The sequence below is a fragment of the Anarhichas minor genome, unplaced genomic scaffold (assembly GCF_050575085.1).
Source record: "Anarhichas minor isolate MPS153535 unplaced genomic scaffold, ASM5057508v1 ptg000055l, whole genome shotgun sequence".
NCBI lineage: Eukaryota > Metazoa > Chordata > Actinopteri > Perciformes > Anarhichadidae > Anarhichas > Anarhichas minor.
The window spans coordinates 2,067,063-2,079,780 of NW_027466501.1; the positions used below are offsets into that span (position 1 = coordinate 2,067,063).

Sequence of the window (12,718 nt, forward strand, 5' to 3'; positions counted from 1 at the left end):
TAAGCTAAATATTTTGCCCGTTTATTCATTACTTTAAGCTAACTATTTTAACCGTTTATTCATTACTTTAAGCTAAATATTTTACCTGTTTATTCATTACTTCAAGCTAAATATTTTACCCACTAATCCATTACTTTAAGCAAAATATTTTACCCATATATTCATTACTTTAAGCTAAATATTTTAGCCGTATATTCATTACTTTAAGCTAAATATTTTTGCCGTATATTCATAACTTTAAGCTAAATATTTTACCCGTATATTCATTACTTTAAGCTAAATATTTTGCCCGTTTATTCATTACTTTAAGCTAACTATTTTAACCGTTTATTCATGTCTTTAAGCTAAATATTTTACCTGTTTATTCATTACTTCAAGCTAAATATTTTACCCACTTATCCATTACTTTAAGCAAAATATTTTACCCATATATTCATTACTTTAAGCTAAATATTTTACCCATATATTCATTACTTTAAGCTAAATATTTTACCCGTACATTCATTACTTTAAGCTAAATATTTTACCCGTATATTCATTACTTTAAGCTAAATATTTTTGCCGTATATTCATAACTTTAAGCTAAATATTTTACCCGTATATTCATTACTTTAAGCTAAATATTTTGCCCGTTTATTCATTACTTTAAGCTAACTATTTTAACCGTTTATTCATTACTTTAAGCTAAATATTTTACCTGTTTATTCATTACCTCAAGCTAAATATTTTACCCACTTATCCATTACTTTAAGCAAAATATTTTACCCATATATTCATCACTTTAAGCTAAATATTTTAGCTGTATATTCATTACTTTAAGCTAAATATTTTACCCGTACATTCATTACTTAAAGCTAAATATTTTACCTGTATATTCATTACTTTAAGCTAAATATTTTTGCCGTATATTCATAACTTTAAGCTAAATATTTTACCCGTATATTCATTACTTTAAGCTAACTATTTTAACCGTTTATTCATTACTTTAAGCTAAATATTTTACCTGTTTATTCATTACTTCAAGCTAAATATTTTACCCACTTATCCATTACTTTAAGCAAAATATTTTACCCATATATTCATTACTTTAAGCTAAATATTTTAGCCGTATATTCATTACTTTAAGCTAAATATTTTACCCGTACATTCATTACTTTAAGCTAAATATTTTACCCGTATATTCATAACTTTAAGCTAAATATTTTACCCGTATATTCATTACTTTAAGCTAAATATTTTGCCCGTTTATTCATTACTTTAAGCTAACTATTTTAACCGTTTATTCATTACTTTAAGCTAAATATTTTACCTGTTTATTCATTACTTCAAGCTAAATATTTTACCCACTAATCCATTACTTTAAGCAAAATATTTTACCCATATATTCATTACTTTAAGCTAAATATTTTAGCCGTATATTCATTACTTTAAGCTAAATATTTTTGCCGTATATTCATAACTTTAAGCTAAATATTTTACCCGTATATTCATTACTTTAAGCTAAATATTTTGCCCGTTTATTCATTACTTTAAGCTAACTATTTTAACCGTTTATTCATTACTTTAAGCTAAATATTTTACCTGTTTATTCATTACTTCAAGCTAAATATTTTACCCACTTATCCATTACTTTAAGCAAAATATTTTACCCATATATTCATTACTTTAAGCTAAATATTTTAGCCATATATTCATTACTTTAAGCTAAATATTTTACCCGTACATTCATTACTTTAAGCTAAATATTTTACCCGTATATTCATTACTTTAAGCTAAATACTTTTGCCATATATTCATAACTTTAAGCTAAATATTTTACCTGTATATTCATTACTTTAAGCTAAATATTTTGCCCGTTTATTCATTACTTTAAGCTAACTATTTTAACCGTTTATTCATTACTTTAAGCTAAATATTTTACCTGTTTATTCATTACTTCAAGCTAAATATTTTACCCACTTATCCATTACTTTAAGCAAAATATTTTACCCATATATACATCACTTTAAGCTAAATATTTTAGCTGTATATTCATTACTTTAAGCTAAATATTTTACCCGTACATTCATTACTTTAAGCTAAATATTTTACCTGTATATTCATTACTTTAAGCTAAATATTTTTGCCGTATATTCATAACTTTAAGCTAAATATTTTACCCGTATATTCATTACTTTAAGCTAACTATTTTAACCGTTTATTCATTACTTTAAGCTAAATATTTTACCTGTTTATTCATTACTTCAAGCTAAATATTTTACCCACTTATCCATTACTTTAAGCAAAATATTTTACCCATATATTCATTACTTTAAGCTAAATATTTTAGCCGTATATTCATTACTTTAAGCTAAATATTTTACCCGTACATTCATTACTTTAAGCTAAATATTTTACCCGTATATTCATAACTTTAAGCTAAATATTTTACCCGTATATTCATTACTTTAAGCTAAATATTTTACCCACTTATCCATTACTTTAAGCTAAATATTTTAGCTGTATATTCATTACTTTAAGCTAAATATTTTACCCGTACATTCATTACTTTAAGCTAAATATTTTACCCGTATATTCATTACTTTAAGCTAAATATTTTTGCCGTATATTCATAACTTTAAGCTAAATATTTTACCCGTATATTCATTACTTTAAGCTAAATATTTTGCCCGTTTATTCATTACTTTAAGCTAACTATTTTAACCGTTTATTCATTACTTCAAGCAAAATATTTTACCCACTTATCCATTACTTTAAGCAAAATATTTTACCCGTATATTCATTACTTTAAGCTAAATATTTTACCCGTATATTCATTACTTTAAGCTAAATATTTTACCCGTACATTCATTACTTTAAGCTAAATATTTTACCTGTATATTCATTACTTTAAGCTAAATATTTTACCCGTATATTCATTACTTTAAGCTAAATATTTTTGCCGTATATTCATAACTTTAAGCTAAATATTTTACCCGTATATTCATTACTTTAAGCTAAATATTTTACCCGTACATTCATTACTTTAAGCTAAATATTTTACCTGTATATTCATTACTTTAAGCTAAATATTTTACCCGTATATTCATTACTTTAAGCTAAATATTTTACCCGTACATTCATTACTTTAAGCTAAATATTTTACCTGTATATTCATTACTTTAAGCTAAATATTTTATCCGTTTATTCATTACTTTAAGCTAAATATTTTACCTGTATTTTCATTAAATATTTTACCCATTTATTCATTACTTTAAGCTAAATATTTAATCCGTTTATTCATTACTTTAAGCTAAATATTTAATCCGTTTATTCATTACTTTAAGCTAAATATTTTACCTGTATATTCATTAAATATTTTACCCATTTATTCATTACTTTAAGCTAAATATTTTATCCGTTTATTCATTACTTTAAGCTAAATATTTAATCCTTTTATTCATTACTTTAAGCTAAATATTTTATCCGTTTATTCATTAATTTAAGCTAAATATTTTAGCCGTATATTCATTACTTTAAGCTAAATATTTTACCCATTTATTCATTACTTTAAGCTAAATATTTTATCCGTTTATTCATTACTTTCAGCTAACTATTTTAACTGTTCATCCATTACAGGAAACTCTGGTTGGGAATCACTGCTAAAGACGGTGTTTCATCGTGCCACCCACACATACAACACACATTCAACAACGTGAAAAGTACAGTTGATATCAGAATGATTACTTTCATGCAAATGTATACTAATGATCTATGTGGGTGATTAAAAGATTAACAGTTGAGAATGGGCTCTTGCTGCAGATGTGTTGTACCTCAGTCCCTTTTTGGGAAGCGTGTTTCTGTCAAGAGGCATGCTGTTAAAACACAAAGGATGAGTGAATTAGATGAACAACAGAAAACATTTTTGTTTGATATACATGAGAAAAAGACTCTGGTCACATTTTACAAACTTGACCTTTGACACACACACATACACAAAGACACACACAATGAAGAAAACAAAGACACTACTAATGTATCACAGTACAGACACTAATATATAAACAGGCCGATCTAAATATTAATCAATTGTTTCATTTTTGAGACATACAGCTAAGCTAGTAAGGGAAAATAAACTACCATGATTACTCTTCATTCTGTTTATGTATTGCATGCACAGTATGTGGACAAAACAATGGAAACACTCTGATAAAGACTTCTCATGGGAATGAGCGTCTGGAATGATCTTAATTTATTGTGGGACTTTTCTAGCATGGCTTCAGACCCACAACTAATAGTGTCTTGATTGTTTTAAATAGGTTGAATGATGATCCCAGAACCACTAAGATTGGTACCTGGTCAAGGCAATAGACTAACTGTGGACAAGTTGGTATGTGAGGTGGGTCAGTGAGTAGTAAAAGGGTAAGACTCTGGAAAGAAGGATAATACCAAAACCATGCTGGAAAAAGAAACCTAAATCCAACCAAGCAATTTCTTCTTCTTCTTTTAATTATGTTGCTGAGGCTTCCTCTGCTTTAATGTTTATATCTTAGGATAAAGAGATATACTATTTGTCTCTGTTCTCAAATGAAACAATGAATACGATTCAGCCCAATCGTATTCCCCGTTACTCACCCCTCAGACAGGGTGGACTTGACACTGCCGGTTCGTGTAACCTTGGGCCCGTGGTGACCCAGCGGGAGATCAATGGACTCAGAGCTGGTGTGCAGACTGGTCATGCTTTGGCAGCTCAGTGTGTCCTTGCTGCCAGCTGACGAGCTACAGGCCGGCCAGGGCCGAGCGTTGGAGGGCAGGGAGAGGCCAGAGGCCGGGCTGGACGCCGGGGAGTCGGTGCACAGGTCTGGGGTTTTACCGTATAGCGGGCTACTGCCGCCGCTCAGGCCGCAAGCGCTGCCCAGGCTCCCCGTGCCAGAGGAGGGCGAGTCCAGACTGGCCTGCCTCGCCAGCGTGCTGTGGGGGCTGCCAAGTATTGAGGGGCACTTGCCAGAGTCGGGAGTGCCCGGAGAGCTGGCCTTGCTGCTGGCTTTGGTGCCAAACAATCTGGGGGTAGAGAGGTGGGTGCAGACATTCAGAAATGCTCAAAGGACAAGTGATGAGCCTCTGCAAGATCGATACTGGAAAATTAATTCATTTTGGTACTTTGAGAAAGTGGATAACATTGAGGTTATCTAATGTATATTGCATGTGATATTGTATTACTGCAGTGGTCACAGGTATCAAGAAACTACAGCAACTCAAACATCCCCACATCTTTGTTGTAACACCAACATCAAACTACGGATAAAATACTGAGCACACTTCTCAACACATTTATCCCTCGCGGCAAAGTCCACCTCATTTCAGCAGCGGATCCTCAGTAACTTACATCGACACATCTGCTTTCACAGCTTTGCACGTTTCAGCCCTGTGACATTTAAGAACCTAATCTGTTAGGCCACTCAACTCCGCTTGCCTCCCACATATGCTCAGACAGCCTGCTACTCATATTGCGCCTGTCCCAGGGTGTCATCGCAATCACATGAAATATAAAGGTGAAAAAAATATAGCAAGCTTGAAGGCATGCAGATGAAACGGGTCAGCCTGACAGATCGGATAGGGACGATTGTCTGGCCGCGCCTGCAGAACGCGTGCTTCTAATGAGTCAGGGATCGGCGAGGCGAGAAACTCCTGTCTCCTGTCTGTTCTGATCAAGAACTGCTGAGCTGGATTTGGCTGAACCCGAATGAAAAGCCATCGCCCCTTCATCTGCGGGGTAAATATATGTTTCATCTGCAGTGGCTCATCGCCTACACCAGCGGACAATCTATGCGATGGCCCCATCGGCTGTGCAGCCAAGTGAACACGCTCAATCAATCTTCCTGTGGAGGTGCAGAAATGTGATTTATTAAATGTCATGTATTGATCTTGCGCATCAAAACATATCTAAATTTGCCGGAGTACTTTTGGCGAGACTTTACCACTACAGACGAGGTCTTCAATAAATGCCCCCTATCTGTTACAGGAGTCTGGGGAACAGTCTGCACCAGGAAATGATAATGAATGAAAACAGCCTTCAATTCTGAAAGAGACAGAATCAGAATCACCTGAATCCAAAGTACAATCTAAGTACTGCAAGACCTGAACTTATATTGCAGCTAAAGGCTCGCTTGCTGTACTGAAAAAAAAAAAAAACATCCCTTGTAGCTATTAACCAAATACAGCATGTGATGAAATGCTTGAGTCACGTAGAAACACACGGCGAGGGACAAAGACAGAACGGAAGCCGCGTGCATGTTTTGTGTGTCTGACCTGCGGAACGTAGGGGAAGCGATATCGGGGTACTTGGAGCCCGGCTGCCTGAGGCCTGATTGGCTGGTTGAACTGGAGGTGGGGCTGGACTTGGGAGAGGTGGATAGTCCTGCTGAGGCGTCCTGGTCTGACACCGCCACTTTCTCCTTGTCCGTCTGGTTGATGGTGATGGGACTGGAGCGGTCAGAGCGGTCGGAGCCCACTTTTCCGTCCCTGCGCTTGGCGCCCGCTTGTGTCGCCGCAGCCGCCGCAGCTGCCGCAGCTGCCGCCCCCCCGGCTGACTTGCCGCTCACGTTCGAGTCGATGCTGCTGGAGCTGGAGCGGTGCCCGCCGCGCCCTGCTGCTGCTCCGCTGGAGGATTTGGCCGGTCTGGGCAGAGAGCGGTACTGCAGGGTCACTTTGGAGGTGCTGCAGGTGAGTAGGATGCCGTCATCCTGGGGCTGTGAGCCGTCCAAGCTGGTCTTGCGCACACCACCGATGCCTGTGCCTTTGCCGAGAGCAGCTGAGGATTTGGGCGCCTTGCCCAGGGTGGCTGAGCCGCTGGCGAGCGTTGCCCCGCTGGAGGTGATTAGGGTACCACTGGCACCGGGGATCTTCTTGTATCCAAAAGACGCAGTGGTGGGTGGGCGTCCGATGCCGGAGGGAGGTTTCTTACCTTCATCTCCGCTACTCTTCCCGGCATCGGAGGGTGAGCGCTGGATGGCTGCTGAACTCTTGGAAGGCGCCTTGCCCTTCTCCGAGGCCTTAGCATCATCAGTTTTACCTGTAAATTTGCAAAAATACTTATTAGCACAAATACAAAAAACATAACCCCCAGCAGATTCTTGGCCCAGCGCTTGTTTGTTTTTTAATCACCTGTGTACATTTTGGCCAGCAGCCAGAAGGCTGTTTATCACAGCTCAGCTGCAGTGAAAAGCGACAAATATGCTGCAATTCGCGACTCTCCATCACAAAACATCTCCCAAAATGAATATTAAAAGCAAAGGCACATCTACTGTATTTCATTGCTACCTGTGGATTATAGATATTAAAACAACTCCCACCTGGTGTTTTGTGGGCAGCGGAGGTACCCTTGGTCCTGGGTGGCGTAATGCCCACCTGGGCCGTCATGCCCCGCCTCCACGAGCCCGTCTGGGACATCTGGGCCAGCGCGGCGGCCTTCTGACCGGCGTCCTCGTACTGACTCTGGGCTTGAGCGGAAGAGGATGACGAGGAGGACGAGGAGGGCTTCCAGCGGGAGGAGCCGCTGCCGGGGTCCATGCTCGCTTCCAGCTCCTCCTCCACCTTCTTCAGGTCCTCGGCTCCGGCCCAGCTGCTGCTCACCTCCTGCTCTGCATGTTTGGACCTGCTTCCTTTCTGGGACTGGGGGGGGGGGGGGGGTCAAAGAAAGCACATACAGATTATTCCGTAAAACAATGACAGCAGTACCTAAAAGAGTACGTAAGATCATACAGCCACCACAGCGAGATATAAGTCCCTGCACCAACGGAGCAGTTGGGTGTGTGTTTGTGTGTGAAGTCGTAGCTATCTCTGGAATCACCCATGTCAAAATCTCCTCTTTTGGGACTCGTGCAAACACGCCCATACACACACACACACAGCAGTGATAACTAGCCTACCTTGACAGATGGCCGGTCTCCTTAGCAACACCAGAGTCTCTTAAGAGCCCGGTCTGTTGAGTATTTCATGAGGGGCCAAAGATACTTGGCAGAATACAGCTAACGCCTGCGAGGAGAGCTGAGCGGTGGCCTTCGGTTCACAGTTAATTCCCTCAGCTGTGATTTCAGAGCTCACACACAGCCTGGCCTTGGGTTTCATGCTAAACCAGCACGCTTGCAGCTCCGCATTTGATATAGATATTTAGTCAGATCTGGCAATTCAATCTTTTTATAGCACAAAAATGTGACTTATTTTCAGTCTTTTACAGCTCATTTTCTGTAACTGCTTTGTAAACTTTCCCTGTCCTGTTTTGTGTTAAAAAGCTACTCCGGGGATTTAGTACTGCACTTTCATAAAATTGAGGGACTCATAAGAGACAGGTTAAAAAAAGAATGGTCAAAATCTGCCAAGATGTCCTTACTTCACTTCCTGGTATGGGTCAAGCTACAAACACACTACCTACGTTTCCCGCGATGCAACCAAACAGCATCTTCCATTAAACCCTCCCTGCCAAGAGGACCGCTTTAAAACTGGAGTTGAAGTTGAGAGACAACGTGTACAACCGGATTCTTTCACAAGTAGCCAGTTTACGAGCTCATTTTAAACCAATGAAAAGACGATAGCGGGTTCCCAGATTGGATTTCGGCCAAAGAGCTCCGCCTCTTTTACTCTCCACTCGGACAGTTTACCCGCATTCAACCAAAGCCTGCTCGAACGTCCATCCATCCATCCATTTTCCACCGCTTATCCGGGGTCGGGTCGCGGTGGCAGCAGGCCAAGCAGGCCGACCCAGACCTCCCTCTCACCGGCAACATGTTCCAGCTCATTCTGGGGGATCCCGAGGCGTTCCCAGGCCAGCTGGGAGATGTAATCTCTCCAGCATGTTCTGGGTCTTCCCCGGGGTCTCTTCCCAGTTGGACGTGCCTGGAAAACCTCCAGTGGGAGGCGTCCAGGAGGCATCCTAATTAGATGCCCGAACGACCTCAGCTGACTCCTTTCGACACGAAGGAGTAGCGGCTCGACTCCAAGCTCCCTCCTGATGACCGAGCTCCTTACCCTATCTCTAAGGCTGAGCCCGGCCACCCTACGGAGGAAACTCATTTCGGCCGCTTGTAGCCGCGACCTTGTCCTTTCGGTCACGACCTAGAGTTCGTGACCATAGGTGAGGGTAGGAACGTAGACCGAGTGGTAAATTGAGAGCTTTGCCTTCCGGCTCAGCTCCCTCTTCACCAAGACGGTCCGGTGCAGCGCCTGCTTTACTGCTGCAGCCGCACCGATCCGCCTGTCGATCTCCCACTCCATCTTACCCTCACTCGTGAACAAGACCCCGAGATACTTAAACTCCTTCGCTTGAGGTAGGCACTCCGTCCCCACCTGGAGGGAGCAATCCACCGGTTTCCGGCAGAGAACCATGGCCTCAGATTTGGAGGTGCTAACTCTCATCCCCGCCGCTTCACACTCGGCTGCAATCCGAATCATGATCCGAGGACGCTAACAGGACCACATCATCTGCAAACAGCAGAGAGGCAATCCCGAGACCCCCGAAACTGACGTTCTCCGCCCCCAGGCTGCGCCTAGATATCCTGTCCATGAAAATCATGAACAGGACCGGTGACAAAGGGCAGCCCTGGCGGAGGCCAACACCCACCGGGAACGTGTCTGACTTATTGCCGAGAATGCGGACACAGCTCCTACTGCAGTCGTACAGAGACCGAATCGCCCGTTGTAACGTGTCCGGCACCCCATACTCCCGCAGCACCCCCCACAAGACCCCCCGAGGGACCCGGTCGAAAGCCTTCTCCAAGTCCACAAAGCACATGTAGACTGGTTGGGCAAACTCCCAGAGCCCCTCCAGTAGTCTTGCGAGGGTAAAGAGCTGGTCCACTGTTCCACGGCCGGGACGGAATCCACACTGCTCCTCTTGAATCTGAGGTTCGACAAGCGGTCAGAGCCTCCTTTCCAGCACCCTGGCATAAGCCTTCACCGGGAGGCTGAGTAGTGTGATACCCCGGTAATTCGAGCACACTCTCCGGTCCCCCTTTTTGAAGATGGGAACCACCACCCCGGTCTGCCATTCCATGGGCACTGATCCCGACCCCCATGCGACATTGAAGAGCCGTGTCAGCCAGGACAGCCCAACTATGTCCAGCGCCTTCAGCATCTCAGGGCGGATCTCATCCACCCCCGGCGCCTTGCCACCAAGGAGCTTTTTAACTACCTCAGCGACCTCTGCCAGGGATATGGGTGAGCCTCCCCCTAGGTCCTCAGGCGCTGCCTCCTCTGCAGAGGACATGTTGGTCGGGTTTAGGAGTTCCTCAAAGTGCTCTTTCCACCGCCCGATGATGTCCTCCGTCCGGGTTAGCAGTCCCCCCCCCTGCTGAGAACACCCTGGGGTAAGCCCTGCTTTCCCTTCCTGAGCCATCGGATGGTTTGCCAGAACCTCCTTGAGGCCAACCGAAAGTCCTTCTCCATGGCCTCCCCGAACTCCTCCCATGCCCGAGTTTTAGCATTCGCGACCACCGCAGCTGCAGCCCTTCTGGCCTGCCGGTACCTGTCAGCTGCTTCAGGAGACCCCTGGGCCAACCAGGCCTTGAATGTCTCCTTCTTCAGCTTGACGGCTTCCCTCACCTCCGGTGTCCACCACCGGGTTCTCGGGTTGCTGCCACGACAGGCACCGATGACCTTCCGGCCACAGCTCCTAGCGGCCGCATCCACAATAGAGGCTTTGAACATGGTCCACTCGGATTCCGTGTCCCCAACCTCCCTCGGGATGTGTGAGAAGTTCTTCCGGAGGTGGGAGTTAAAGACCTCTCGGAACTCCAACACAGCGGCTCTCACCCTGGGCAACTCCGGAAAAGGACAAAGTCCAACCCCTCTCCAGGAGCTTGGTTCCAGAGCCAACGCTGTGTATGGAGGTGAGTCCAACTATTTCTAGCTGGTATCGCTCCACCTCCTGCACCAGCTCTGGCTCTTTCCCCGCTTGCGAGGTGACGTTCCACGTCCCTAGAGCTAGTCTATGCCGCCGGCGATCAGCATGCCCAGGCCTCCCGCCCGACCCGCCGCCCGGTCTGCATAGCACCCGACCCCGATGCTTGTCCCTGCGGGTGGTGGGTCCACAGGGTGGCTGCTCCATGGTGTTTATTCGGGCTGAGCCCGACCGGGCCCCATGGGCAAAGGCCCGGCCACCAGACGCTCGCCTACGAGCTCCCCTCCTGGGTCTTGCTCCGGGAGGGTGCCCTGGTTTCCCTGGTCCGGGCGAGGTGGCTAAAGTCCGTGGGCTAACTATCATAGGGGTTGTTTTGAACCGCTCTTAGTCTGGGCTCTCCCCTGAAACCTGTTTGCCTTGGGAGACCCTACCAGGGGCTAATGCCCCGGACAACATAGCTCCCAGGATCACTGAGCCACTCAAACTCCTCCACCACGATAAGGTGGCGATTCGCGGAGGAGCCTGCTCGAACGTGATTGGTCAATACTACCCGGACTACAAACTACAAAGGCAGAATCTGTTTTATAGAGGTAAAGCCCTGTGTGACCGGTAAACTGAACTTCTTGTGTAAAAGAAGAATACGCAATAAAAATCACACCACATAATGAGTTCTGGCTTGGAAGGTAATTACTGTACCACTGATGTCAATTAACTCCATCTACAAGCTGCTGTATAGCTAACAAGACATATAGCTACATGCTAGCAGCTCTGTGAGGCTGAATGTAGACACAGTGGTGCTTTGAGATAAATGCTAGCACGGCAACATGCTCACTATGACGATGCTAGCATGTTTAGCATGTGTAATGCATACCATGTTCACCATCTTAGTTTAGGATGTTAGCATGACACTGTTGCTAGTTAGCACTAAACAGAAAGAACAGCTGAGGCTGACGGGAATGCCGTTAGTTTTGCAGGTATTTTGGCGAAGAACCAAAGTATTGAAAATTAATGAAACGTTTTGACCTGATGGTGGCGCTAGAGGAAAGGTCAGGGTGTGACCGAGCGGTTCGTGCACGTGTCCTCACCTGCGCTCCTTTGCTTTTGCGCGATGAGCTGTCGGCGGAGTAGGTGGCCGTGTTCAGATCATCCGTGCTGATGTTGTCCAGAGTGTCGCTCAGGCCGCTGCTCACCGAGCTGCTGTCGTCCCAACTGCAGAAGGAGAAGAGCAGAGGTCGGTGAGGTTATTTTTGTAGTTCGTGTAGTCATTTCAGCACGTGCAGCGGTGGCGACAGCCATTCTCAGACCAGGATGGACCGATTTCCTCTGACCTTACACAGCGGTGCTCTGTGCTTTACTAACAAAGCGTGGGGCCTTTTTTAAGGCCCCATTGAATTGTGGGTATTAGAGTTATTTTTTCTAAACCCCCCAACACACACAAAAAAAGGCGTTGGCTCATTAATCGTTAAGCTTTTTATTGTGCGAAGGAATAAAAGGATCTTCACTGGCACCGTTATCATTTAGCTGTTGTTGAAGGCTGACAAGAGTCCCCTAGACGTGGAGCTTATGGATCCAACAGCGAACACACACACACACACGTGCATCACAGGTGCGACAGCTCACATACACCTCACAGGTTTATGTGTGTGTGACAGAGAGTTTGCATGACAAATCTGATCAAAACATCCTTCAGTTTAATTTAAATCCAGAAGGAAAAATGACTGCTCAGCACAGCAGACACACAGAGAGAGATGACAATCAATACTAACAAAATGACTGTTAACACAATGGCATAACAGACAGATAACAAAAGAGCCAACTCGTTTTTTTTCACAAACAGATCCTATC

At 43.7% G+C, this 12,718-nt stretch overlaps 1 protein-coding gene across 1 annotated transcript in view; it reads right to left on the reverse strand.

Moving 5' to 3' along the window:
- The window catches only part of nav3 (neuron navigator 3), a 110,090-nt gene that overhangs the window by 33,592 nt on the left and 63,780 nt on the right, over positions 1–12,718 (reverse strand). The window contains exons 10-14 of the mRNA XM_076076100.1: positions 11,959–12,082; positions 7,332–7,650; positions 6,289–7,051; positions 4,615–5,040; positions 3,813–3,854 (exon numbers count right to left, since the gene is read on the reverse strand). Coding sequence (XP_075932215.1) covers positions 3,813–3,854; positions 4,615–5,040; positions 6,289–7,051; positions 7,332–7,650; positions 11,959–12,082 — 1,674 coding nt within the window. The remainder of the gene's footprint in view (positions 1–3,812; positions 3,855–4,614; positions 5,041–6,288; positions 7,052–7,331; positions 7,651–11,958; positions 12,083–12,718) is intronic.